The sequence below is a fragment of the Meriones unguiculatus genome, chromosome 1, assembly GCF_030254825.1.
Source record: "Meriones unguiculatus strain TT.TT164.6M chromosome 1, Bangor_MerUng_6.1, whole genome shotgun sequence".
Taxonomy (NCBI): domain Eukaryota; kingdom Metazoa; phylum Chordata; class Mammalia; order Rodentia; family Muridae; genus Meriones; species Meriones unguiculatus.
Genome location: NC_083349.1, coordinates 178733734 through 178759653, shown reverse-complemented (window position 1 = coordinate 178759653; position 25920 = coordinate 178733734). Strand labels below are relative to the sequence as shown.

General features: G+C 40.6%; 1 protein-coding gene across 4 annotated transcripts in view; it reads left to right on the top strand.

The window, feature by feature from the left end:
- Window positions 1-25920, top strand: part of Arhgef12 (Rho guanine nucleotide exchange factor 12) — a 131656-nt gene that overhangs the window by 74916 nt on the left and 30820 nt on the right. For all 4 annotated transcript variants that reach the window (XM_060372163.1, XM_021636912.2, XM_021636911.2 and 1 more), the window contains 13 exons: window positions 496-636; window positions 7041-7115; window positions 9437-9529; window positions 11698-11808; window positions 12013-12111; window positions 15100-15142; window positions 15399-15504; window positions 15919-16056; window positions 16608-16640; window positions 16949-17063; window positions 17925-18030; window positions 19544-19756; window positions 25653-25785. In XM_060372163.1, coding sequence (XP_060228146.1) covers window positions 496-636; window positions 7041-7115; window positions 9437-9529; window positions 11698-11808; window positions 12013-12111; window positions 15100-15142; window positions 15399-15504; window positions 15919-16056; window positions 16608-16640; window positions 16949-17063; window positions 17925-18030; window positions 19544-19756; window positions 25653-25785 — 1406 coding nt within the window. The remainder of the gene's footprint in view (window positions 1-495; window positions 637-7040; window positions 7116-9436; window positions 9530-11697; window positions 11809-12012; window positions 12112-15099; window positions 15143-15398; window positions 15505-15918; window positions 16057-16607; window positions 16641-16948; window positions 17064-17924; window positions 18031-19543; window positions 19757-25652; window positions 25786-25920) is intronic.

Here is a 25920-nt window from a genome sequence, read left to right as displayed (position 1 = left end):
TACCACTCAACTATATTAGGAACTCTTTATATTTTTATTATTGAACAAAAACAAGGTACTAATATGAACAGTGAAAATATTGCTTCAGTAATTTACTTTTATAGCATGTGTTCAAATACTGGACATTTAATGAAACTCAAGCAATGGAAGACGTTTAAATAGAAGTGTATTAATCTTTACTAATGGCAGTTTATGTGCTAACTTATGTAAGCTAATGCTCTTGTAATATGTTTGTGGCGATATTTGATGTTGCAGTTTTTCTTCTGTGTTAAAAATTACTTTCTCATCTTCATAGTTGTTCATTTTAGGTTTCTAGAACTCCTAATAATTTATGGTTTATACTTTAAGTACTTTTACCTTACGTATTTTTGGTCACATCAGTGGCCAGCCTTTAGCTGCATCCATGTAGAAGGAATTGGAACTGCTTACTTACGCAGTTAGTAGTCACCATTCTCTCCTATGATTGTGTCTGTGTAATTCTTTAATCTATTTTAGGACGGAGCTGTAATTGCACCCTCCAGGCCATTAGGTGATGCCTTAACAGTCAGCGAGGCAGAAACAGATCCTGGAGATGGCCTGTGCAGGACTGACTGGAATAGTGGAGATGCTTCTCGGCCTAGTAGTGACAGTGCAGATGTAAGCATTAATCTTTTAAATCTATCTTCTTGCGTTCTCCTCATAGCCCCCCCATTATTATTATTATTATTATTATTATTATTATTATTATTATTAGTTTTGTTTTGTTTTGTTTTACATTCATTGATTTGGGTGGGAGCTCTTGTGCCATGGTATACATATAGAGGTCAGAGGACAATTGAGGGAGTAGGTTCCCTCCTTTTATCGAGCGGGTTCCAGGAACTGAACTCCGGTTGTCAGGCTTGGTGGCAAGTGCCTTTATCCACTGAGCCAAAGAAGGGTGCCCCTTTCTTAAGTAATGTGTATTCACAATGTTGTCTTTTAGAGTAAAGGTTTTTATATAGCAATTTGATGAACAGAAGTTCTGAACACTTTTTTACGTGTTTTAGAGTTCACTTTTCCCTCAGGCATTCATTGCCAATTGTTTCTTGTAGAGATGAAATTTCCCAACAGGCTTCTTGTTTGTGGATAGAGAAGCTAATGCTTGTGCTTTTTTGCTCAAATGAGAAGCCAGCTGTTGGAATCTTTAAGAGCATGTTAATATTCCAATTGTGGTCAGAGTGACTCAGTCTTAAGTCATGAGGCACTTTGCCATTACAAAGAGAAGCAGCCTTTATCCTGTTAGATTCAGTTACTAGCCTGACTTTCCTGACAGTTCGATCCTGATTCTCACAGAAACTACCAGATGAATATGGGTATTTGTTCATTTGTAAGGTTGAATATGATGTAGAAACATAGTTTTATGAATATTAAAAGCTAAACCAGTTCAAGCATGGTAGCACATAAACTTTAATCCCAGTTCTTGGAAGACAGAGGCAGGAGGATCTCTGTGAGTTACAGACTGGCATGGTCTACATAGAGAATTCCAGGTTAGCCAGAGCTATATACTGAGACACTGTCTCCTAAACAAAAAGAAAAAGGCCATTAGCATTGCTTATCCAATATTATTTTATACACAGTTCTGGTGATGGATGGAAAAACAGGTCGCCCTCTTTAAGAATGATGAGGTCATAGGCTGAGGTAGTGTTTTGTATCCATGGGCTCCGAAATCCACTTAGTAAGTTGAGACTGGTAATGTTTTTAAGACAAGCACAGGACATTAGATGCATTTGGTGTGTAGAAGAGATGCTACAGCTCATGCCTTGTGCATGCACAAGTGCTGGTGAGCAGTTTAATGTTTCTTTGTTGCTAAAGATGATGGGGGAAACTGAGGCCTGTGGCTCTAAGCTATTATCTAGGCTACCTTTGAGGCCTGGCTCACAGATTCAGTTTCTTAAGCAAAGAAAATTTGAGAACTTTTTTTTTTGAAAGATAACAGGATTTAAAAATTTCAATTTTCAAGAAAAATTATAATAGGTAATATTGATCAAGCATTATAACAGCGCTGGTAAATTTTAGCATTTTTATATTAGTTGACTCTGATGACATCTTTGAGGAGTATTGCCACTGCACTTCACAAAAGGAAAAAATGTGAGGCCAAAGGGAGGTCTCTGGCTTGCCCACCTTATTCAGGTACTGGGTGACTTGTCTCCACCCAGCTCCACAGGACTAATCCTCTAAATGTGCACAAGGAATTGACACATGAGAATGAGAACATGGCTTTTTTTTTTTTTTTTTTTTTTTTTTTTTTAAGAGAGTGAAGGTTTTAGAGTAACATGGACTGGGAATGAAACACTGGAGATGAAAGGAGACAGACTGGAGGGCAGGTGTGTGAAGGCTCTCCCACTTGTCCTAGCAGCACTGTTCTGGGTACTCTCTGCTTTAACAAGTACATAGAAAGGAGCACCATCAGAAACATCTGTGTAGAAGACAAGTTGGAATAAAGAAACAGGGATATGGTAAAAAAAAAAAAGGAGACTGGCTTAGTTGGAATTTCTGTGTGTTGAGTGGTTAACAGTTACCATTTAGTGAATGCCTATTCTGTGCCAGGGGTTATAGTAATGCTTTGAGATACTCTTTTTATTTAGATAAAGAAACTAGGACCAAATAACTAACTATGGTAAAACCCCGAGAAACGATGTAGTCCAGACTTACTGCTGAACACATGGCAAACTTGTTCATTTCCCACAAGTGTCAGTTTTATGCTAAAGCAGTTCATGGATTTCCATATTCCTTTGGATTGTACCAAAGTAAGTTTGAAAGGATCTTTTGAGTAAGCATTTTTGGCTTCTAAAATGTATTCTGTGTGTGTGTTTGTCTGCGTGCGTGCGTGTGTGTCTGCGTGAGTGCGTGTGTGTGGCTGTCTGTTTTCTGTCTGGTGGGCACACATACTTCTGTGTGCATATGGGTGCATAAAAGCCAGAAAATATCTTGGGGGGAGGTCTTTCTTGAATCACTGTCCATCTTATTTTTGGAGACAGTCTTTCACTGAACCAGGATCTTACCAACTGGCTAGTCTGGCCAGTCAGTGAGCTCCCAGGATCTGTTTGCCTTGCCTCCTAGGACCAGGGTTACAGGTAACCTGTGCCCGGCTTTTACATAGATGCTAGGCTGGCCTTTGTGAATTCATACTCACCTCTCTGGTTATGGAGCAAGAACTTGCCTCACTGAGCCATTTCCCCAGCCTTCTTCTCAATTTATAAAATAATCTGTTAGTATTCATGAGTTTAAAAATACCACTGTTGCTCAGTGTGGTGAAGATATAAAAGAATGTTACAAGCCAGTTTTCTCAGAAGTGGCTTGCACATCATCTACAATTCAGAGCTTCTGTCCCTGTTTTTCATTGTTTTAAATTTCTCTTGAAAAGTTCTTCAGATAGGCTACTCAAACTGTATAGAAGTTCATCGAGATGGATAGGCTTTGGGTCTACTTAATCTTGATATATGATTTTATTTGCAAGGTTTTATAATAAAATTTCAGTAAATAAAAAAATTATCAAGATGTATTTAAAAATAGAGAGTTTAATGAGTCCTATCACACCCTCATAATCCAGTCTCAGCTCAAACTTGTCTGTGACACCAGGCCCTCACAGTTAAGACTGTTTCGTTAATGCTGCTTCAAGAGGTAAAATACTCTGAAATAGAACTTTAGTCTTTTCAAAACCTTATGAATTAGTATTTTCCTAACACATAGTTTGATTACTCTAATTGTCTTATAAGGATCCTTTGTATTTTATTTGGTTTGTTTTGTGTTTCCGGGGAAAAAACCCTGGGCTGTGGAGCTAGATCCCCAGTCCTGACTTGTTTATTTGAGTCAAGATTCAGGCAAGGTCTTTATTAGCCTTTATAGGTGATAATTTATCACTCTTTCTTCCCTTCTCCTCCCTCCCCTCCCCTCCTTTTCTTGATACTTCCTGAAAACTTAAAGTTAGACCTAGAATCTTGGTCAGATTACAGTTTGATAGTTATTGCTGACAAAGACGATTCATGGGTAATACTGGGTGGATCTCATCCTGTCATTCCAGGAGGTGAGTTAAGGTGTTAATGCTTGAGGTTTTGTTTTGTTTTTTTCTCTTTTTTTCATTATAAAGTTCCCTGCCAATCTGTTGTGTAATTCTTTTACATCCCTCTCAGGGTCAAAATGCATAGATCCCTTATTCAATTGGGTGTTTCAAAAGCATATTATAGTTTCATCTCCTTTCTGTATTTAGTAGCTGGAAAGACTTCCATTTACTGGCCATTAGTAACCCTAAAAATGTAGCTTGCATAGGAAATGCGACATTGTGACACTTTTCCTGCAGACATTGTTTCTGTTCACCCCCTACAGAGAGGGCAGAGGCAAGCCAGAGATGATTCCATCCAAGGCCTGGTTGGTGAATCAGTTTATTGAGTCTGCTTACAGGACATTGGGTGACTCAGGCAGTTAAATCACCAAAAGCCTGCTCCTGCCTGCCTGATGACTCAAGACGGCTACATTATGGCTGTCCTCTTCAAAGCTTGCAAGCGGTGACACCACAAAGAGTTATGCCTGTGACCCAGCAGTTTGTTTTTTCCTGATAATATCCTCATGAGAAGGCTCTGGAGTCCTGTCAATTTCTGCTGAGTTTCTTGAGTCTCCTTAGTGTCCCTGCTCCCTCCAGGATGGATATTTCTGTTTGAGGAAGTAGCTACATCAAAGGCAGAATAAATATTTCTTCTTTTTTTTAATTTTTTTAAAATTTTTTTTCCAAAAAATATATATTCTGTGTGTGTGTGTGGTTGTGTTTTGTTTTTTTTTTAATTCTTTAAAACCTGAACTTTTGGTTCAAGTAAATAGAAGGCACGGATGCACACACAGTATAGTGAAGACATGACTGATGATAGGATAGTCTCATCTTCATTTATAGTTTCACCAAAATCACCCACACCAGAATTATCTTTTTTTATTACAGTTTATTCACTTTGTATCCCAGCTGTAGCCCCCTCCCTCGTCCCCATCCAATCCTGCCCTCCCTCCCTCCCTCTTCTCCCATGTTCCTCCCCCAGTCCACTGATAGGGGAGGTCCTCCTCCCCTTCCATCTGACCCTAGGCTATCAGGTCTCATCAGGACTGTCTGCATTGTCTTTCTCTGTGGCCTGGTAAGGCTGCCCCTACCCCTCGGGGAGGTGATCAAAGAACCAGCCACTGAGTTCCTGTCAGAGACAGCCCCTGTTCCCCTTTCTAGGGAACCCACTTAGAGACTGAGCTGCCATGGACTACATCTGTTCAAGGGGTCCTAGGTTATCTCCATGAATGGCCCTTGATTGTAGTATCAGTCTCAGAAAAGACCCCTGTGGCCAGGTATTTTGGTTCTGTTGCTCTGCTTGTGGAGCTCCAGTCCTCTCCAGGTCTTTCTAGCTCCCCCTTCTTTCATAAGATTCCCTGCACTCTGCCCAAAGTCTGACTGTAAGTCTCAGCATCTGCTTTAATACCCTGCTGGGTAGAGTTTTTCAGAGGCCCTCTGTGGTAGGCTCTTGTGTGTGTCCTATTTTCTCCATCTTCTGATGTCTATCCTGTTTGCCTTTCTGAATGAGGATTGGGTATCTTACCCAGGGTCCTCCTTGCTTAGCTTCTTTAGGTGTACAGATTTTAATATGTTTATCCTATATTGTATGTCTAATATCCACTTATAAGTGAATATATACCATGTGTATCTTTTTGCTTCTGGGTTACCTCACTCAGGATGATCTTTTCTAGTTCCCACCATTTGAATGCAAATTTCATGATTTCCTTGTTTTTAATTGCTGAGTAGTATTCCATTGTGTAGATGTACTACAATTTTTATATCTATTCCTCAATTAAGGGGCATCTGGGTTGTTTCCAGATTCAGGCTGTTATGAATAAAGCTGCTATGAACATGGTTGAGCAAATGTCCTTGTTGTATACTTGAGCATCTTTTGGATATATGCCTAGGAGTGGTTTAGCTGGATCTCGAGGAAGCGCTATTCCTAATTGAGGAAGCGCCAGATTGATTTCCAAAGTGGTTGTACAAGTTTACATTCCCACCAGCAATGGAGGAGAGGTCCCCTTTCTCTACAACCTTTCCAGCATGTGTTGTTACTTGAGTTTTTGATCTTAGCCATTCTACTGGGAGTAAGGTGAAATCTCAGGGTCGTTTTGAGTTGCATTTCCCTGATGACTTAGGATACTGAACATTTCTTTGTTTCTCTGCTATTCAATATTCCTCTATTGAGAATTCTCTGTTTTGCTCTGTACCCTATTTTTTAATTGGATTACTTGGTTTGTTGCTGTTTAACTTCTTGAGTTCTTCATATATTCTGGATATTAGCCTTCTGTCAGATATAGGGTTGGTGAAGTCCTTTTCCAGTTTTTTGGCTGTCGTTTGGTTCTGTTGTCCTTTGCTTTACAGAAGCTTTTCAGTTTCATGAGGTCCCATTTATTATTGAGACAGGTTTCTCTGTGTAGCCCTGGCTGTCCTGGAACTCACTCTGTAGACTAGGCTGTCCTCAAAATCAGAGATCTACCTGCCTCTGCCTACCAAGTGCTGGGGCAGTCTATATTCTTAAGAAACTCCAAAGATGACCAGTGAGAGGTGTGTGAATGTGTTTGTAATACTTTTGACTCATAGATGCTAATGTGAACCATCAATTCTAATGGGAGTAGTTTGGTTTTTGTTACCAGGAGAGGGGAAGAGATAGTTTGATAAGATAAGAGTCTAAGAAAGATGATAAAGTTTGAGTTTTATTTGAAATAATGAGTGTGAGGTATGGAGTATGCCTGTTTATAGCTATGAAAAGGGAACGTTGTCCCCAGGGTAAAGATTATAATCAATGGTTTCATTGATTATATTGTTTTCAGTATTAAATGGAAAAGCTGACTAGTGGCAGAAATAAGAGTAACAGCTACGTATTTTATGAAGGATAGGTAGTTTAAAACATACGTAAAAAACATAGAACTTCCCCCCTTACACATCAGTTCTCTGTGCTTTCATCCCATGCGTACTGAAAAGAATTAATACATGTGTGTATGTCTTCTCTTCTCATTAGAGTCCCAAGAGTAGCCTGAAAGAAAGGATTTATCTAGAGGAAGCCCCAGAGAAAAGTGAAGGACTTCAAGACACTGTGAGTATGACATCCATGCAGTGCGCGTCCCCTTTGCTTTTGAGAGTGAATACAATATATGACACACGTAGTGACAAGTGCTGCACAGTTGAGCTATGTCTCCTTTACCTGTCCTTGTTTCAAGATGTGCTCTGAGGATCTCGTGCTATCTGGGAGAGAGGGTATGGGACAAAACAGAACTAGTTTATTAGACGAATTTAGGAAAGATTTGAGTAAGTAGAAAAGTATTCCATAACATTATTAGTGTTTTATTATGGCAAAATATGTCATAAACTTTGCCATTAACTTTTTTGTTTGTTATTTTGTTTTTCCAGACAGGGTTTCTCTGTGTAGCCCTGGCTTTTGTGGAGCTCGCTCAGAGTTCTGCCTACCTGAGTGCTGGGATTAACGACATGCCCCACTACTGCCTGCATACTAGCTATTTTTAGTGTGTTTGTGTGTGTGTGTGTGTGTGTGTGTCTTTGTGTGTATATATAAGTGCATTCTTATTGCTTTGCAACTGTCAGCACTTTATATCTCCAGAATAGTTTGTTCTTCAGCTGAAATCAGATACCATTGAATGCTCAGTCCATCTGCCCTTTTCCCATCCCTGACAGCCACCATGCTTTCTGTTTTTATGCTTGGACTGCATATTATTTGACCTGTTCACATAAACAGACTCACATAATATTTTTCCTTCTGTGACTGGATTATATCAAGTAGGGTAATATCTTCAAGTTTGCCCTTGTTATAGCATGTGCCCAAATTTTGTTCCCCTTTAAGACTGATTGTCTCTTTTACTCTCTCCCTCCCCCTTGTGCATATACTAAACAATGTAATATTTAGATAGTTAGTTTTAAACACATAAGAAATTTAAACCTCTTCTATGTGTATGCACGACCATGTGCCACTGTGATACTTTAGTCCTTTTGGGTATGCATTTAGTGGTCCAATTGTTGGATTTTCATATTCTTTAATAAGATTTTTAAAAATATTACTCATTTTTATTGTATGTGTGTATGACGTGGAGTTGTTTCTGTTCTTCCACCTTTCCACTCAGGTCCCTGGGCTTTGTGGCGAGTGTATTTACGTGCTGGACTCTCAGTGGCCCTGGGTTTTACATACTCTTGGTAGAATGCTTTAGCATTATGATTTTATTTGGTCTTTTAAATGTTGGGTGCTTTGCCTGCATATGTGTCTGTGCACATGTGTGCAGTGATGCCAGAAGAGGACATCCATATCCCCTGGAACTGGTGGCTACAAACTCGCATGTGGGCACTGGAACCTGAGCCCAAGCCCTCTCCAAGAGCAGAAAGGAATCATTAACTGCTGAGCCATCTCTCTAGCCCCTTGATTTTATTTTTTAATAAATGTATTTGGAGTTTTATTTTAAAAGATTTAACAGAATTTTGTGATATTATCAGCAACATTTTTGAATAGTCAGAGACATCAAGTTACAAAATGAAAAACTGACCATTGTTGAAAATAAATGTCTATTGCCTCACCTAGTTTTTAAAACATTAAAAATTTGAGGTCAGAGAAAACAAAAACAGTTTTTAATAAGTAGAAATAGAGTAGGAATGGAATTATAGGCTGCTAGCAGACCATTGTCTAGCATGACCAAGATTCTGTGTTTTAGTCCTAGCATCACAGAGAAGAAAAAAAAGATATGAACCATTTCTGTGTTCTTTTATTATAAAGTGTAAGTATGTGCAAGTTAATGAGTGAAGTATTAAAAATGATAATACTCTAGTGGTACACACCTTTAATCCCAGTATCAGGAGGCTGAGGCAGGCAGATCTCTGAGTTTGAGGCTAGCCTGGTCTACAGAATGAGTCCCATGTCAGCCAGAGCTACACGGAGAAGCCCTGTCTCAAAACAAACAAACAAACAAACAAACAAACAAACAAACAAACGTGATAAGACTCCTGAAAGCAAAGGTACAATGAGTAAGGAGGATTTATTAGTCTCAAGGAAATGTTGACTCCCATCCCTTTCCCTCTTTCCTGTTCTGAGAAACAGCCAGTGCTCTGTGGACATTTGACATTGAACATTTGAGAACAGATGCTTTGAAAATAAAGCAGTAAAGACAGTAATTAAAAGGCACCCCACTGATGAAGTGAACCATCCATTTCTTTGTTTTAAATAGTGTCTTTGTCTTCCTGGCTGGCCTGGAACTCACTATATAGATGAGGCTGGCCTTAAATTTGTAATGCCTCCCCCCACCCCCCATGCTAGAGTTGTAGGTACCAGCCACCCTGCCCAGTCCCTATAGTTTGGTTTTATCCTGTCTTTGCCTTTGATTGTCAACTCATTTTTCTGTTGCTCTTCTCTGTTACTAGGACACGCAGTCGCTGGTCGGCAGTCCCTCCACCCGTGGAGCACCTCATATTATTGGGGCAGAGGATGATGATTTTGGTACTGAACATGAGCAGGTAATGGCACTTGCTTTAAAAAACTAAACTATCAACTTTCTAAGATGTCTGACTTGATAAACATTCTTTGGAAGTTGCAATAAAACTTGTTAAGGAAGCTGAATCTTAAAAACCCGGCACTTTGAGCGAGTTGCTTGTTTTTAGCTTTGAACAGCAGAAACTAACTGTAGGCTGCAGGTGTGGGCTCATTTTGTGAGTACTTGAGTATTTCACTTATTGGGGTGGGATGTTACTGAACCTGATACTTAAAAGTAAAGTTTACACTCCTAGTTACTCATTGATAGAAGGACCATAATTCTTGTCTTTTTACCCTGTGGTCTTGCTAAACTCAATGAATAGTTTTAGGAATTAATTATTTTTAGTATTAGAAAGATTTTTGAGGTAATAGCCCAGGCTAACCTGAAACTCTCAGTGTAGCTGATAATGAACTTGAACTCCCTCATGTTTCCTTGTCTCCCAAGTGCTGGGATTACTGTTATGTACCGCCACTCTGACTTTCTAGAAGTTTTTTAACAGAAGTTTTTGGAGCCCTTAAGAGGCAAGAGGATCATGGGTTTGAAGCTAACCTGTGCTGGTTACATTGTAAGATCCTCTCTTAGTTTATTTTCAAAAACAAAAATAACAAAAAAATAGTTTTATATATTTTTAATAAAATAGTCACATTGTTTCTTAGAGAAAAGGCTTTTGTTTCATTTTTTTCTGCTTTATGTATCTCTTAATTGTTCTTGCCTTTACTGTGTGGCTAGGACTCCTAGCAGGAGGCTGAGTCAGTTTGGAGGGACCCTTGCTTTGTAATGCCCTCTTAGGCAGAAAGTATTGAGTTCTTCGTGCTAAAGTATGTGACTGACTGACAGCTGTTTTTGTAGATAGTTCTGATTAGGTTAAGGGTTACAACCTAAAGAATAGTCCTAGGTTAATGGGGACTTTCTTTTTCTTTCCTTCTTTAAATCTTGTCTGGGTGTTGGTTTTTGCTGAGTGACTTAGGCCGATTAGTTTTTGTAATTTACTCTCTAAACAAGAGAGATTACATTGGTTAATGTTACTGAATTAGTCTTGCATTACTAGAATGGCTCCCAACCAGTCGTGACATATCATCACTTTAAATTTTATTTAGGATTTTTTTTTTTTAGTGTCTATATGACTGTGCCAGTGTGTACTTGTGTGCATACATGAACACAGTACAAATATGTAGGTCAGGGAAAACTTTTGGGGTTGGTTCTCTCTTTATACCTTGTTTTGAGGCAGAGTCTCTTACTATTTCTGCCAGTGTGCTGCTGGTGCAATTTTGGCCAATTCTTTACTTTCTGCCTCCCATCTGGCTGTAGGAATGCTGAAATTATAAATGTGTGCTACCACAGCTAGAGGTTTTTAATGTACTTATTTTTATTATATGTGTATGAGTGTTTGCCTGCTTATGTGTTTATGTACTTCATGTGTGCCTAGTGCCTGCAGAGTCCAGAAGAGGGCTCTAGAACCCCTGCAACTGGAGTTAACAGAGGAACAGAACCCAGGTTCTCTGCAAAAGCTGGGTCATCCCCAGCCCTAATACATGAATTCTTATAAAAGACAAGGAAGTCAATAAGCATTCCTTTACACCCAGCACTTGGGAGACAGAGGCAGGGGTCATGAGTTTGTTAGCTTAGATTGCATAGTGATTCAGGCCACCTGAAGGTGCACAGTAAGACTAAAAAACCAAAGCCAGGTAGGAAAAACAAAACAAAATAACAAATACCAAAAAATGAAAAGAGAGAGACATAAACAGACAGAAACAGGAAAGGTCCAGCGATGAAACAGACCCTTCAAAGGCACCCTCCAGTAAACTTTGTCCTCAACCAAGGACATGCTCAGGTTCCCACCACTTCACAACTGCACCTAAGCTGTCAGCCACACGCTATGGAGGCATTCCAGACTGAAACCATTATAGGGGACAATGTGGAATTCTGATGGCTGTGTTTAGTTGGTCTTACAAGTATAGTTTTTTAGCTTTTCAAGACAGGGTTTCTCTGTGTAACCGTGGCTGTCCTGGAACTCACTTTGTAGACCAGATCCACCTGCCTCTATCCCCCAAGTGTTGGGATTAAAAGGCGTGTGCTACCACCACTGTCCTGCAAGTACGGTTTTAATTTATTTGTCAGCAGTTACTGATGTATAATCGTTTTTTCCTCTAGATCAATGGACAGTGCAGCTGTTTCCAGAGCATTGAACTATTAAAATCTCGCCCTGCTCACTTGGCTGTTTTCTTACATCATGTAGTTTCCCAGTTTGACCCTGCAACATTGGTAATATATTTTATAGTTTACCTGATTGAGCATCCACATATTGATTTATATGCTGGAGAACTTTTCCTCTGCGAAATGAGTAGACAGACTTATTTTCTAAATGTATAAGGATAGGTATGCAGGATACATCAAATGTTATTAATTAAATTATTACCTTTTGTATTTTTTTTCACTGTATCTTTTTCATTTCTTTCCCCATGACAGCTCTGTTATCTCTATTCAGACCTATATAAGCAGACCAACTCCAAGGAGACTCGGCGTGTCTTCCTTGAGTTTCATCAGTTCTTCCTGGACCGATCTGCAGTAAGTCGCCAAATTATTGCCAGGATCTTCCCTTTGGTGCATTCATTGCCTTATTGGCCTTGATTTTCTATCCTTTCGCCATGCCATCGAAGGGTATTGTGCTTTTGGACATCTATATTATATCTCAGTTCTTGGTTATGCTTGACTGACTTAAAATATCTCAAAATTAGTTTTGGGTATATGAATTCCTATAGTGCCTTTTAGAGAGTATATATGTATATTTGGAAATTTGCATGATTAGAATGGGAAATGAAACCAGAGGACCCAGAGGAAAATACTTGGATAATTGAATTTTGAGTGTCTTCCTTGAACATTAGAAACACAAATTTAACTAAAAAGTGGTGGGAAAGTTTGCACACTGAAATCAGCGATAACAGCGCTTTGTTTCACCAATGGAAATTCTAAGGAAGGGGCTCAGTTGGTAGAGTGCCTGCCACACAGGCATGGAGACCCAAGTTTGATTCTCAGCATACACATGAAAAGCCAGATCCTGGAAGGCAGAGGCAGGAAAATCCTGGGCTTTGCTGGCCAGGAAACCTAGCCAGTTATGGAGCTCCAGGTTTGGTGAGCCAGCCTGTCGCCAGCAGTAAGGTGGAGAGTGATTGAAGAGGGTAGGTACTCCATTGTCCCCTGGCCTCCATCATGAGCTTTTGTATGTGCATGTGCACGCACCACAAATACTGACAGAAAAAACGCAACTTTTTTTACTTGTCACTTTTCCCCCCTCTAAGACAGGGTTTCTCTGTGTAGTCTTGGCTGTCCTGATCTCACTTTGTAGACTAGGCTGGCCTCGATCTCATAGAGACCTGCCTGCCTGTGCCTCCTCAAGTGCTGGGATTACAACGTGCACCTTTGTGCCCAGAGCTTTTTAACTTCTTTATTTTATCATGAGCATTGCTAAGTAAGAGTGAATAATAGCACATAATAACGTTCTTGGATGATCTTGTTGCTTGGCCTTTTCCCTTCACCGTTTTTTTGTTTGGTTGATTTTTAAAAAATTATTGTTTATTTTGTGTGTGGATGTGCAAATGTTTGTGTGTGCATACACATATCTGCATATACATGTGAGGCCAGAGGTCAACATCAGGTGTCTTTTTCTGTTGCTTTCCACCTTACTTTTTAAATTACAATTAAAAAACTTTATTTATTGGTGTGTGTGTGTGTGTGTGTGTGTGTGCGTGCGTGTGTGCACTTTTGCTCAGTTGTGAATGTGGTGGTCAGAGGGCCACCTGTGGGAGTCAGTTGTTCCATGTGTGTGGGTCCCAGGGATTGAATTCAGGTTTCTGGTTTGATGACAGATACCTTGCCTGTTTGGCCATCTCCTTGGCCCTCCGCATTATTTTTTTGAGACTAGGTCTCTCACTGAACCTCAGCTCAGTGATTCAGTTAGACTAGCTGATCACTGTACCCATCCTTCTGTATCTGCCTCCCGATTGCTAAAGTACAGTACTACTAGGCTGCATCCCTATCCCACGTGTACTTTTCTGCACTTGTGCTGAAGTGCTTTTCTTTTTTTCTGCTTCTCACGTCTTTCCTTTCCTGAAACAGAGTATCATATAGCCCGGGCAGGCCTTGGGGTTAAGATTCTTGTCTCTGGTTCCCAAGTTTTGGGATTGTAGACATGTATGAGCATGTCTTGCCATTTCACTCTTTTTAAAATGAACAAAGGGGCCAGAGAGATGGCTCACTCTGTATGAACAACTTATACTTGTTGTGCAAGTGTAAGTACCTGAATTAGACGCTTGTACCCACATAAGAAGCCAGGCGTGGCTCTGCGCACTTGTAATCCCAGTGCTAGGAGGGAAGTTGGAGAGACAAGGATGTCAGGGTCTCTCTAGCCAGCCAGTCTAATAGAATCAGCAAGCCACAGGTTCATTGAGAGACCCTGTTTCTAAAGAATAAGGTAGAGAGTGATACAGGAAGCTAACATTGGCCTTCACAGATGCATGCATGGGGAAGCACACTCACCCACACATATGTGCACACACCACATAAACACACCAAAATAAATTACTTAAGGATCTCATAATAGTTTAACACTGACTTATTTTCTTTCTTTCTTTTTTCTCAAGACAGGGTTTCTCCGTGTGTAGTCGTGGCTGTTCTAGAACATACTCTGTAGACCAGGCTGGCCTTGAACTCATAGATAGCCACCTGCCTCTGCCTCCTTGAGTGCTGGGATTAAAGGCATGCACCATCACCGCCCAGCTAACACATTAATTACACTGACTTATTTTCAAATTTCAAACCTGAGATCTGTATAGGAATTATTTAAATTTAGGAACTATATGACTTTAATACATAATCGGTACAAAATATGTAAGGGATACAAAATTCAGATTGTTAAGTGAAGAACATAACAGTTTGATAATGGCCAAAGTTTACATACTTATGGTGAGAAACCCTGGGTAGAAAGAAGTTAATCCTAAATTGCTTGCCTTAGTTGTTCAACAGGCGCTACAGATGATTACTAGAGATTGTAGGACTTAAAAACTCACACGACACCCAGTATTTTCTCATTGGGAATATACCTTGAGATTTAAAAAATTTTCGCCTAAGAAAATTACTGAAAATAGCATGGTCTTTAGGATAAGCATCTCAGATTCAGAAATGAAAGCCCTGCTTACATGAGTCAGTTTTTCATATGCAATATATACATAATTTAGGTTTTACTTGTATTATTTCAGATAATGTATAACTGATTATGGTGATCAGAGTTTCTAGTAAGCCAATGTCAGATATTTATTTGGAGTGATACTGAATCATTTATTCTGCTGTCCAGTAAAATAACTGTAGTTACTTCTTCATAAGAGAACTCTGGGAAAAGAGCTTATTTTCATGTCTAGACAGTATATTCGTCCAGGGCTGTGATGCTTGGATGAGTGTGGTTGGACTATAAAACACCTTTAAGAAGAACTTAGACCTGCTGTTTGGGGTATCACAGAAGTCTGCAGTGCTGTTTTAACTTTGGTTTGCATTCTGTTTCAGCACCTGAAAGTTTCTGTGCCTGAGGAAATCTCTGTGGATCTAGGTAAGTTTGAGGTACCCAGCATCCTCAAAGATGACCAACTCCATCAGAATGGAGCTGCTCTCAGTTCTACTGTTTTTTGTTAGGTTAGTCAAGCTGCTTTAACCACATGAGTCATAGCAGAAGATGAAATTAAATTCTGACCGGATGTGTAGTAACTTCTCTGGTGTATTAAGTTCAGTTTGTACTGTATAATGTCACCAGTGTCTGCTTGCATGTAATATATCTCTAGATCAATTAATTCCTTTTCTGTATGCAGAAAAGAGACGACCTGAGCTTATTCCTGAGGACCTGCATCGCCATTACATTCAAACTATGCAGGAGAGAGTCCACCCTGAAGTTCAGAGACATTTGGAAGATTTTCGGTAAGTCCGGTATCAGAGAAAACTTGCTATGCTTATTCTGATTTACTTGACTTATTTTCTTTAATAGGAAAAAACTACATATGAAATATTTCACTCATCACTAAGCTGACCATATGTTTTTACCCTGTTATTAAAAGTAATGGGCTGCAAAGGGTTGGATGAGAGCTCTGAGTCCACAGTCTCCATTCATGTCCTTTCAGGAGTCACACTCAGTGCTGTGTTCATGCTACATGTGTTCCTTTAAGAACTGTGTCAGAAGCGTTGATCATTACCAAAACCCTGACTGGCTTGGTCACAAGTAGGAAACATGACATTTGCCCATCCCTAGTAACTTGTAGGTAGGGCTGTCCACACATCGAGAGGGAGACAGTTTGTTCTCCGCTAACTGAGATTTCTTTTCCCTAACCCTTTTAGACAGAAACGTAGCATGGGACTGACCTTGGCCGAGAGTGAGCTGACTAAACTTGATGCAGAGAGAGACAAGGACCGGGGAACTCTGGAGAAGGAGCGAACGTGTGCGGAACAGATCATCACCAAAATCGAAGAAGTTCTGTAAGTCAGAACTGCGTGTAGAAAGGCTACTTTTCCATGGAGCACTCTGAGCAGATATAAGAGGGCAGACTGTACACGTTGGACTATTTGTCATAACACTTGGAAACAGAATTTCTTCCTGATAGTTCTGCCTTTTTTTTTTATATATGAGTGTTGGTTAATGAGTAACTCCAAAACTTGTAATCAGTGATCAGAGTCAGGTGAGCACTTTCACTAAGCAGTTCACGGGCTTTGGGAATACTTGCGGCTGTAAAGCATGTTCAGCTAATAACATGTGAAGTGTGTGGGTCCTCCGTGGATTAGAGTTCTTTCAGTATTTTATTCTAGATGTAGATGGGACGCCAAACATTTAGTTCTTTTCTATCCTTTCAGGTATTTGAGCTTAAATAGCAAATCTCTGATTAAATGTGTGTGTTTCTTTGATCTTTTTTGATGGTGCCTTGGACTGAGCCCAGGGCCTTGTACCATGTGAGGCAAGCTCTCTGCCACTGACTTACAGATGGATCATCTCCAGATGTAGATATTTCATCTTAAAAAATGTTTATTTTTAGGATGACTGCTCAGGCTGTGGAAGAAGAAAGGAGGTAATATAATGTTCCCTGCCCCCCAACTAGAGCTATTTATTCTGTCTGATCTAAATGACAACTTCTTTTAACTTCAAATGTAGACTGTAGGCTCCCTCTGGTGGCCTGTATTTTATTTGACTTGTACTCTATTGTCAACTCCCTCTGGTGGCCTGTATTTATTTGACTAATAACTCTGTCACATGGATAGAATAGGTTTCCGCCTTGATAAATTCCAACAATGGGGCTCTAGAAAGCACGTGATCTCTTTATTTTGACTCTCCTTTGCACATCAGAACTCTGATTTTACTTAATCATTTGTCCTCCAGTTCCACAATGCAGTATGTTATTCTCATGTATATGAAACATCTGGGAGTAAAAGTGAAGGAACCTCGAAACTTGGAGCACAAACGGGGTCGCATTGGATTCCTTCCAAAGATCAAGGTAAGACTGGTAATAATGGTGGGCCTCCATGCGGCTTCTTCACATTTGGTCATGTTTCCCTTGCCTGTGTTTACTAAACCAGCACATTAGCACTAAGCATCAGGCTAGGTCTAATGCGGTCTCTTTTATCAAGAAACTAAACATTTAGTGAGAAAGCCACACGTCTATAAGGTTATTATTAGATAATGTAAAGAGATTATATGCTTGCCATCTGCAACTTAGTGCCTTAGACTTTGCTTCAGGGTGCCTGTCGCAGTTTATAATTATTTGGTTTTATTTAATGTTTGCTAGACTATAAAGATCTGTGAAGACTAGCACATTCCTCATTACTATGTCCCCAATTTTTAGCATAGTGCTTTCTCATATTCTGAAAGTATTGAATGGTGAAGGAATAATGTAAAACATTCTCATGACATACATAAACTTTAGTCAACAAACTTCTAGTAAAATTGCCCTTTTCTTTTCTAAGAGTATAATTTTTATTGAAAAGCTGTCTTGAAAGCTGAGTGTTGTGGTGCAGGCCTGCACTACCAGCATTTGGGAGTTACAAGTAGGAGGATCTAGAGTTCAAGGTCACCTTTGGCTATATAGTGGTCTTAAGCACACTAGACTACATCAGATGCTGCATCAAACCATTAGTTAATTGGTTAATTAATTAATTAATTAATTAAAAAATAAGGCGCCTTGAGTTTGAGATTCACATACAGTTTGCCAAGCGGGAGTGGATACAGTGAGTTCTTCCTTTGTATTTTACCGGTTCCTCTCGCCTAGCTGTTACAATCACGTTGCTGTATTTGAAAGCAAGAACAAAATCTGCTGTTTGATGCCTTTAATCTTATCGTGATTGTACCTCGAATTTAGCAAAGCATGAAGAAAGATAGAGAGGGCGAAGAAAAAGGGAAGCGAAGAGGATTCCCCAGCATTTTGGGACCCCCAAGGAGACCAAGCCGCCATGACAACAGTGCAAGTATGTTGAAGCTTGAGCCGTTGCTCCCTGCTGCATCACTCAGAAGCTGGTTGGGTCAGGATGTGTTGCTGGAGGCGGCTGCTCTAGAGCTAATGTTGCTCGTGCTCCCCTGTGCCTTGCTTCCTTCCAGTGCTGTTTTTGAGCTAAGTTTGCCCGCGTTGCTATATTACTTGTTGCAGACATCTTCATCAGTGACAGTGTGCCATTACATGCGTGTCGTGACTTATAAGCTCTGAGTTTATGCGTGCATATTCAGGTCACATTCGCTAAATTGAAGGAGAAAAAAAAAGAATTTCTGGGCCAGGGAGCGAGCTTAGTTGGTAAAGTTCTTGGAAGAGACCCAAGTTCAATCTGTAAAACCTATGCTGAGAAAAAAATAAACGCCTCCTGTTAGGGAGCCAGAGACAGGTGAGTCCCTGGCCTGCTAGCCTGGCCTCCTTATTGAGTTCCAGGTGAGCCAGAAACTTTGTCTTAGAAAAGAATTTGGACCTTGACTGAGGAATGGAAGTGCACCAAAGTTGTCTCATTCAGAGTCGCACACACATGAACACGCACACGTGTACACACACGTGCACCTGCACGTGCAGACACAAATATACTTGTAAACCTGTACGTGTTGACTGCACACATGTGCATACACACATACGTGTGCACACAAACCTGGTCATGATTGCTCCACTATAACTTGTTTAATCTTTTTGTACTTGCTGTTACTCATTCTCACTATACTTCTGTAGTTTCTGTCTGTCCACTGTCTGATATCCTGTCACCTCCATCTCAGAGAGAGAGCAGACCACAAGACAGGGTGGCAACAGAGGTGGAAATGTGGTGCCGTGGGAAGGCAGCCAGCCTGTGCTATGCTTCTCGTCAGAGACATTTCTGCATGGAGATGCTGGCATGCTGGGGTGGCAGCACTGCCGAACAGTGATGCTTTGTCTCCAGGCCATGCAGTGTCCTCATGCAAATTCCAGTAGCGTAGGCCGGGAAGTTGTGACAGGTAGAGGAAATTTTCAGAGAAGGAGAAGAAGATGGACTTAAAACCAGGGCCTACAGAGCCATGTAAGGAATGTGTGAGGTAGCAGACGGATTGCCTGAGTGGCTGAAGTTTCTGAAAGTACCCCGTGTGAACAAGAATACCAAGCAGGGTGGTGATATTGTGAGTGTAAATGGAAAAGTGGAGTGGGGCTCCCTTAGCTCTCAAAGATAAAGGTTACTCCTTTACTTTTACAGACGATAAAACTGTCTCCCAGCATTGCCTCTGCCCTCGCTACTGCCACTCTCCCTCATCTCCTCATTATATTCTCTCTTCCCCTGCTCTGTTCCTCTTTTTCTTATCTACTCTCTTTTTTCCTTTCTTCTTCTTTCATCTCCCACCTTTCCATCTCCCATTCTCTCTGTGTCTGTTTTTTGCTGTGTGTAATAACTGTACATATTTGTTCAGATTTTTTTCATCTACCCCTTTCCCTCTAAAGCCGTTTGCATCACAGGCTACTGATCATTGCTTTGTATTCAGTTGGCAGGGCCATGGAGATACAGAAGCTACGCCACCCTAAGCACTTATCTGCACCCTCGTCTGTGAGTCCTGAGCCTCAGGACCCTGCCAAGTTACGCCAGAGTGGATTAGCCAATGAGGGGACAGACACTGGATACCTGTCTGCCAGTTCCATGTCCTCTGCCACTTCGGGGGCTGTTCTTTTCCAAGAGGGAGGGAAAGAGAATGATGCAGGTGAGTCATGCTTTAGTTGAGCCTAACTTGGGGTCAAGATTTGGATATAAAGCACACTGAGCAACCAATAGAGAAATAGAGTATTTTAACTGAAACTGAATCCCAGTTTAATTTGATTTAAATATTTTTGTATTTTATAGTCTGCAGTGAGCATATGCTGAGTGATAAAAACACAAAACACTCATTGAGCTCTTGAGTGTTGGTTTGCCCTGGTGCCAGCACATGTTAACATGCACAGATGCCATTTGAAGCTCACAAGTTACACACAGAAAGTCACAAAATTATAAATGCATGTCGGTGTCCCTGAGTGTGGTCATAAACCCCGACTAGACTCAAGAGGCAGAAGCAGTAGGATCACAGGTTCAAGGCCAGCCAGGCATACCTAGGGAGACTGTTCATAAACAAGAGGACAACATGGGTAAAGACTGGAGATTTTTCCACTCCAGGAAAGAAAAATTAGAAGGATTGAGGAAGCTGGCTAGTTGTTATTGGCAGGTAGGTGCTGTGTTTTCTGAAGACAGTAGAGTTGGGGTTTAATAAAGACATTTAAGACAGGCTTAAGCACCAGGGCTAGAGAGAAAGAGAGGAGCTCAGAGGAGGGGAGGCACCCTGAGAGCACAGACGCCTCTGGGGACAGCCACTTAGATAAGTCTCAACACTTACAGATCTTAGTATCCTCCACCACACGAGTCCCAGGGATCAAACCCGGGTTATCAGGCATGGCAGCAAGCAGACTCAGATAAATCTTGAAGAAAACTTAGAAACCTAAGACTCTTTGTTTTTGTTTGTTTGTTTTGTTTTTATTTTTTTGAGTTAATGAGAATTCAGCAGCAAGAAGAGGTCGAATATTGGGACTAGAGCCATTTCCACACGGCAGGAAAAATAAAAAAGGCCAAGTCACCTGTACTGTGTTGATTTTTTTTTATTAATTACATTTTATTAATTTTGTATCCCCCCATAAGCCCCTCCCTCCTCCCCTCCCGATCCCACCCTTCCTCCCGTTTCTGCATGCATGCCCCTCCCCCTGTGTTGATTCTTACACATTGCATCATCACTCTTTCTTGGAAACACTTGCTTACTAGGAATATACAACGCTGGACTTTTTTTTTTTTTTTTTTTTTGTAGCTTTGCCTGTCCTGGTCTCTCTCTGTAGACCAGGCTGACCTTGATTCCCCAGTCTCTGACTCCCAGAGTGCTGGAATCACAGGCATGCGCTACCTTGCCTGGCTCAATGCCAGATGTTTTAAACAGTGACATAAAGAGAGAAAAGCCACGCCTAGAGGAACAGCTTAATGGATGACAGATAAGGACTTTAAAAATGCCTCTAAGATAGTATACTTGGGAATAGTAAGGAAATTGTAAAGAATAGGATCCCATAAAAAAGATATCAGAGATAAGCTTTAATTAAAGGTTAAATACGGTAGATCAAGGTAGATCAAGAATTGTTAATTGTTTAAACAGTCACTCTAGGCTTGTTGGCATAATGCAAAAAATATTATCTCACTTTTGTGTTATCTCACTTTTGTGAGTGAAGAACTTCCTAGCTGCTTGGCTAGGTAGTTCAGATTTGAGGTCTCCCATAAGAGAAGGAAGCATACTCCTCCATGCCACTCAGGTGAGGCCTAACTCAGAGCCATGTGGACTTTTGCAAGAGCTGCTTGAATGTTCCAGGACATCGCAGCTGTCTCCTCAAAGTGATCCAAAGGAAGGGACAAGGAGAAAGTTCTGCTGTCACCTCAGCAAGTTAGAAGCAAGTCACCAAAACCATCCATACTTCAAGAGAGAGGAATTAGAATCCATCTCTAAAGAAACATTAATAAGTTTATGAACATGTTTTGTAACCACTACAGTTACCAGTATTTAAAGGGCCATGTGTGTGTAGACTCTCTGAAATTAATATACTCCAATACATGTAAGAAAAGAAAACAATATCAACAACAAAACTACAAACAATACACCAGAAATCTGAGAGAAAAGAGTATTCGGTGAATCATGAGATCTATCTCTTACTCAGAGTCAGCAGAGAGGATGGAGGAGAGGCAGAGAAAGTAGGAAAGGTTTCCAGCATCAGAATAACAGTACTTTTACATAGACAGGGCAAGGAGAATCAACCACTGTTATGTGTTACTTGATTGATGAGGATTGTGTTGTATCACATTGCTCCTTGTAACACTGAATAGAAAAGAATATGGTTTTCACCTCTCTGCAAGAAAGTGGTTTTTACTTTTAGTTGTGTATCCTAAATTATCTGTCAAATAGGAAGAATGAGTAAGGACATTTTCAGGCATGTGATAATCTAAAGTTATCTAACCAAAAGTCCTCACACCTTGAACATTGTTTGAAGCTGTACTTCTTCAAGATGAGAGAAAAATTTAGTAAGTCATGGGATACAGGAAACAGCAGCAGAAGAGCCACAGGCATGATGGTATCACACACGCCAAAGAACCATGCCTCCAGATTGGAGCACAGCGAGTCAGGAACAAGAAAAGAGATTTGGGGGCCAGGAAGATGGTTTTATAGTCAAGTGCCCATTGTAAGAGCATAAGGACAGAGTTCATTGCCTCTGGCAGCCATACAGAAGCTGGGTATAGTGGGACACATCTCTAGCATGGTAATGGTGGGGTCATAGGTGTTCCTTAGAGCTCACTAGCCAGCCAGCCTAGCCAGTAAGGTAAATCCTGTCTCAAAAACATAAGGTGGAGGACTATCAAGACATCCTATGCTGTTCTACATAGAAACACACTCTCACACATACACTACACACAAAAAAAAAAAAGGGAAAAGAGGACTTTTAAGCAGTTGGTAGTATGAGGTAGCAGAAGAAAAAAAAATTGAGGCTTCATAAAATAATACTTTACTAATAGAAGAAAGGATTTAAGTATACAAAGAAAAACACCTGTTTAAGAAAGTAAGTCATGGGGCAGGAGAGATGGCTCAGAGGTTAAGAGCACTGGCTGTTCTTCCAAAGGTCCTGAGTTCAATTCCCAGCAACCACATGGTTGCTCACAACCATCTATAATAAGATCTTCTGCACTTTTCTGGCATTCAGGTATACATGCAGGCAGAATACTATATAAATAATTTTTATATGCAAATATATGCTTTTTTAAAAAAACTTTTCCCAGCATTTAATTTTTTTTTAATTTATTACAATTTATTCACTTTTTATCCCAGCTGTAGCCTCTTCCCTCCTCCCTTCCCAGTCCTGCCTTCCTTCCCTCTCCTCCCCTAGTCCACTGATAGGGGAGGTGCTCCTGCCCTTTTATCTGACTGTAGCCTATCATCTCTCATCAGGACTGTCCGCATTGTCTTCCTCTGTGGCCTGGTAATGCTGCTCCCCGTCCAGGGGGAGGTGAGCAAAGAGCCAGCCACTGAGTTCATGTCAGAGACATGTTTCTCTTACTAGGGAACTCATTTGGAGACTGAGCTGCCATGGGCTACATCTGTGCTGGGTTTTTAGGTTATCTCCATGCATGGTCCTGGGTTGGAGTATCAGTCTCAGAAAAGACCCTGGGCCCACATCTTTTGGTTCTGTTGCTCTCCTTGTGGAGCTCCTGTCCCTTCCAGGTTTTTCTATCTCCTCCTTCTTTCATAAGATTCCTTGTACTCTTCCCAAAGTTTGACTATGAGTCTCAGCATCTGCTTCAATACCCTGCTGGTCTTTCAGAGGCCCTCTTTGGTAGGCTTCTGTCTTCTTCCCTATTTTCTCCATCTTCCAATGTCTGTCCTGTTTGCCTTTCTGAGTGAGGATTGAGCATCTTACCCAAGGTCGTCCTTCTTGCTTAGCTTCTTTAGTTTAGTATGATGCTCCTGTATTATATGTCTAATATCCACTTCTAAGTGAGTATGTATCATGTGTATCTATCTGCTCCTGGAATACCTCACTCAGGATAATCTTTTTTAGTTCCCACCATTTGCCTGCAAATTTCAAGATTTTCTTGTTTTTAATTGCTGAATAGTATTCCATTGTGTAACCGTACCACAATTTCTGTATCCATTCCTCAATTGAGGGACATCTGGGTTGTTTCCAGATTCAGGCTGTTACGAATAAAGCTGCTATGAACATGTTTGAGCAAATGTCCTTGTTGTATACCTGAGCATATTTTGGATATATGTTTGTAGTCGTGGCTGAGTGGTTAAGGCCGTGGTCTAGAAATCCATTGGGGTTTCCACACGCAGGTTTGTATCCTGTCGACTAGGGGTGTTTTCTTTGGCACTTTACTGTTGCAGCTTAGGAGTTGAGGGATAGTATTCTAACTAATAGTAATAAATCTTTAATAATAATAATAATAATAATAATGAAGGTCAGTCATTCTTGAAATGTGAAGCAAGCTGGATGCTGTGCACATGCGTCTACTCCAGAAACTGGGACATGGGTTGCAAGTTGCAGGCCACTCAATAACAAATGAGGGCTGCTAGCATGCACTCAGCAGGGAAGGTACTTGCCATCAAGCCTGACCCCCTGAGCTTGATCCCTGGACCTCACATGGTTGGATAAGAGAGTCAGCTTCTGCAAGTTGTCCACTGAGTTGGACATGTTCACACACAAACACATGCTTGTGTGTGTGTGTGCACACACACACAGACACAAAACAAGTGTAAAAAATGTTTTTAATTAAGAAAGAAAAAAGGAAACAAGTGGCCTGATCATGAAAAGCAGCTGATGGAGTGTGAGACTTGAGAATAGTAAGCATTGTGTTTTAAGTGGCCAACTTGTTGCATAATTGGTGGCAGAAGGAAAGGAAGTATTCCAACCAGCACCCTTCTTAACCTGAGGAACAGTATGCGTATGTGCTGCGGGATGTACTTGACAATATGTATATCACCATAGTAATGAAAACACACTTGATTGGTGTTCGTACATTTAGAATCGTCCTACTAGGCAAAGTACAAAATAGATATTCCATTGTGTCCACAGATCAGGAGTGTCAGGAAGCATTTTAGAAGGAAGTATATGGGAATTAAATCCCTTGCCTGACATGGAAGAGAGTTAACCTTCTCCTTAAGGTAGTAAAATGGATTTATATTTGGATTTCTGTAATGCCTCATAACCCAATTTTAATAACATAACTATCAAACATTGGGAGGGGCAGAAAATGAAGGCAGGAGGTATAAGTTAGCAGACTCCCTGAGAAAGAGATACAGATGACAAACCAAGAGAAAATGTTATTTGGAATTGGTCCACTCTAACAGCTCGTGTTAGAAAAGACAGGGTGAGGCAGGAGGCTGTTTCTCATTTCAGTGTTCCCAGCTGACATGGCACCTTGCCTTGTCCTTTTTTTTAAATTAATTTTCATAAGTTCATTTATGCCCATTTTGCATACTGACCACTTTCACTTCCTGCCTCTCTCCCGCCTGCCTCCCCTCCCCACATCTCTTCTGTTGGAGTTAAAGGGTCTCAGCAGAGGCAATACATAATAGAATGATTCCACCTCTCCCAGAATCTACCGATAGGAAGTCATTCAGGGGTAAAAGGCACCTGTGGAAGTTAGGGAACTTGCAGAAGTTGGGATTCTCCTTCATTCAGGGATCACACCCAGGTTGTCAGGCTTTGGCAAGTACCTACTATACCACCTCATCAGCTCTTCTGCTGCTCTTTTAGAGGATACTTTAAAAATGATTTTTCTGCCAGCTATGGTGGTATATGCTTTTAATCCCATCTCACAGGAGGTGGAAGCTTCAGAGCTCTAGGAATTCAAGGCTTTCCAGGGCGGTTGTGTTTTAGTGCATTGAAGAGTCTTATATGTTAAAATCTTGATCCTGGCTGGCCTATTTAAGTAGAATGTGACTATAAATTAGGTTGAGGTTCTTCTGGAGATTGATTGGGTTTTTTGGTTGTTGATGTTGCTGTTTTATTTTAAACAGTTAGTGACTGACTTTTGAATTTTTTTTTTAGGATCAAAACAAGTTGGGGAAGCATTGGCTCCTGGAGACTGCGTGGACAGCACACCTCGTGTGCCCAATACTGTTTTTGACTTCACCCCTCCTTTGTTAGATCAAGTGCAGGAGGAGGAATGTGAAGTAGAGAGGTAATTCAGCTAAAGCTGAGAGCTTTGTGATTGCTTAAAGTTTCCTGAACTGTCACTTTTTATCACTTTTTATGGCTGGCATATAATGTTTTGAAAGAAGTCTGGTTGGTAGTAAATTTTAAATCCTACTGAATT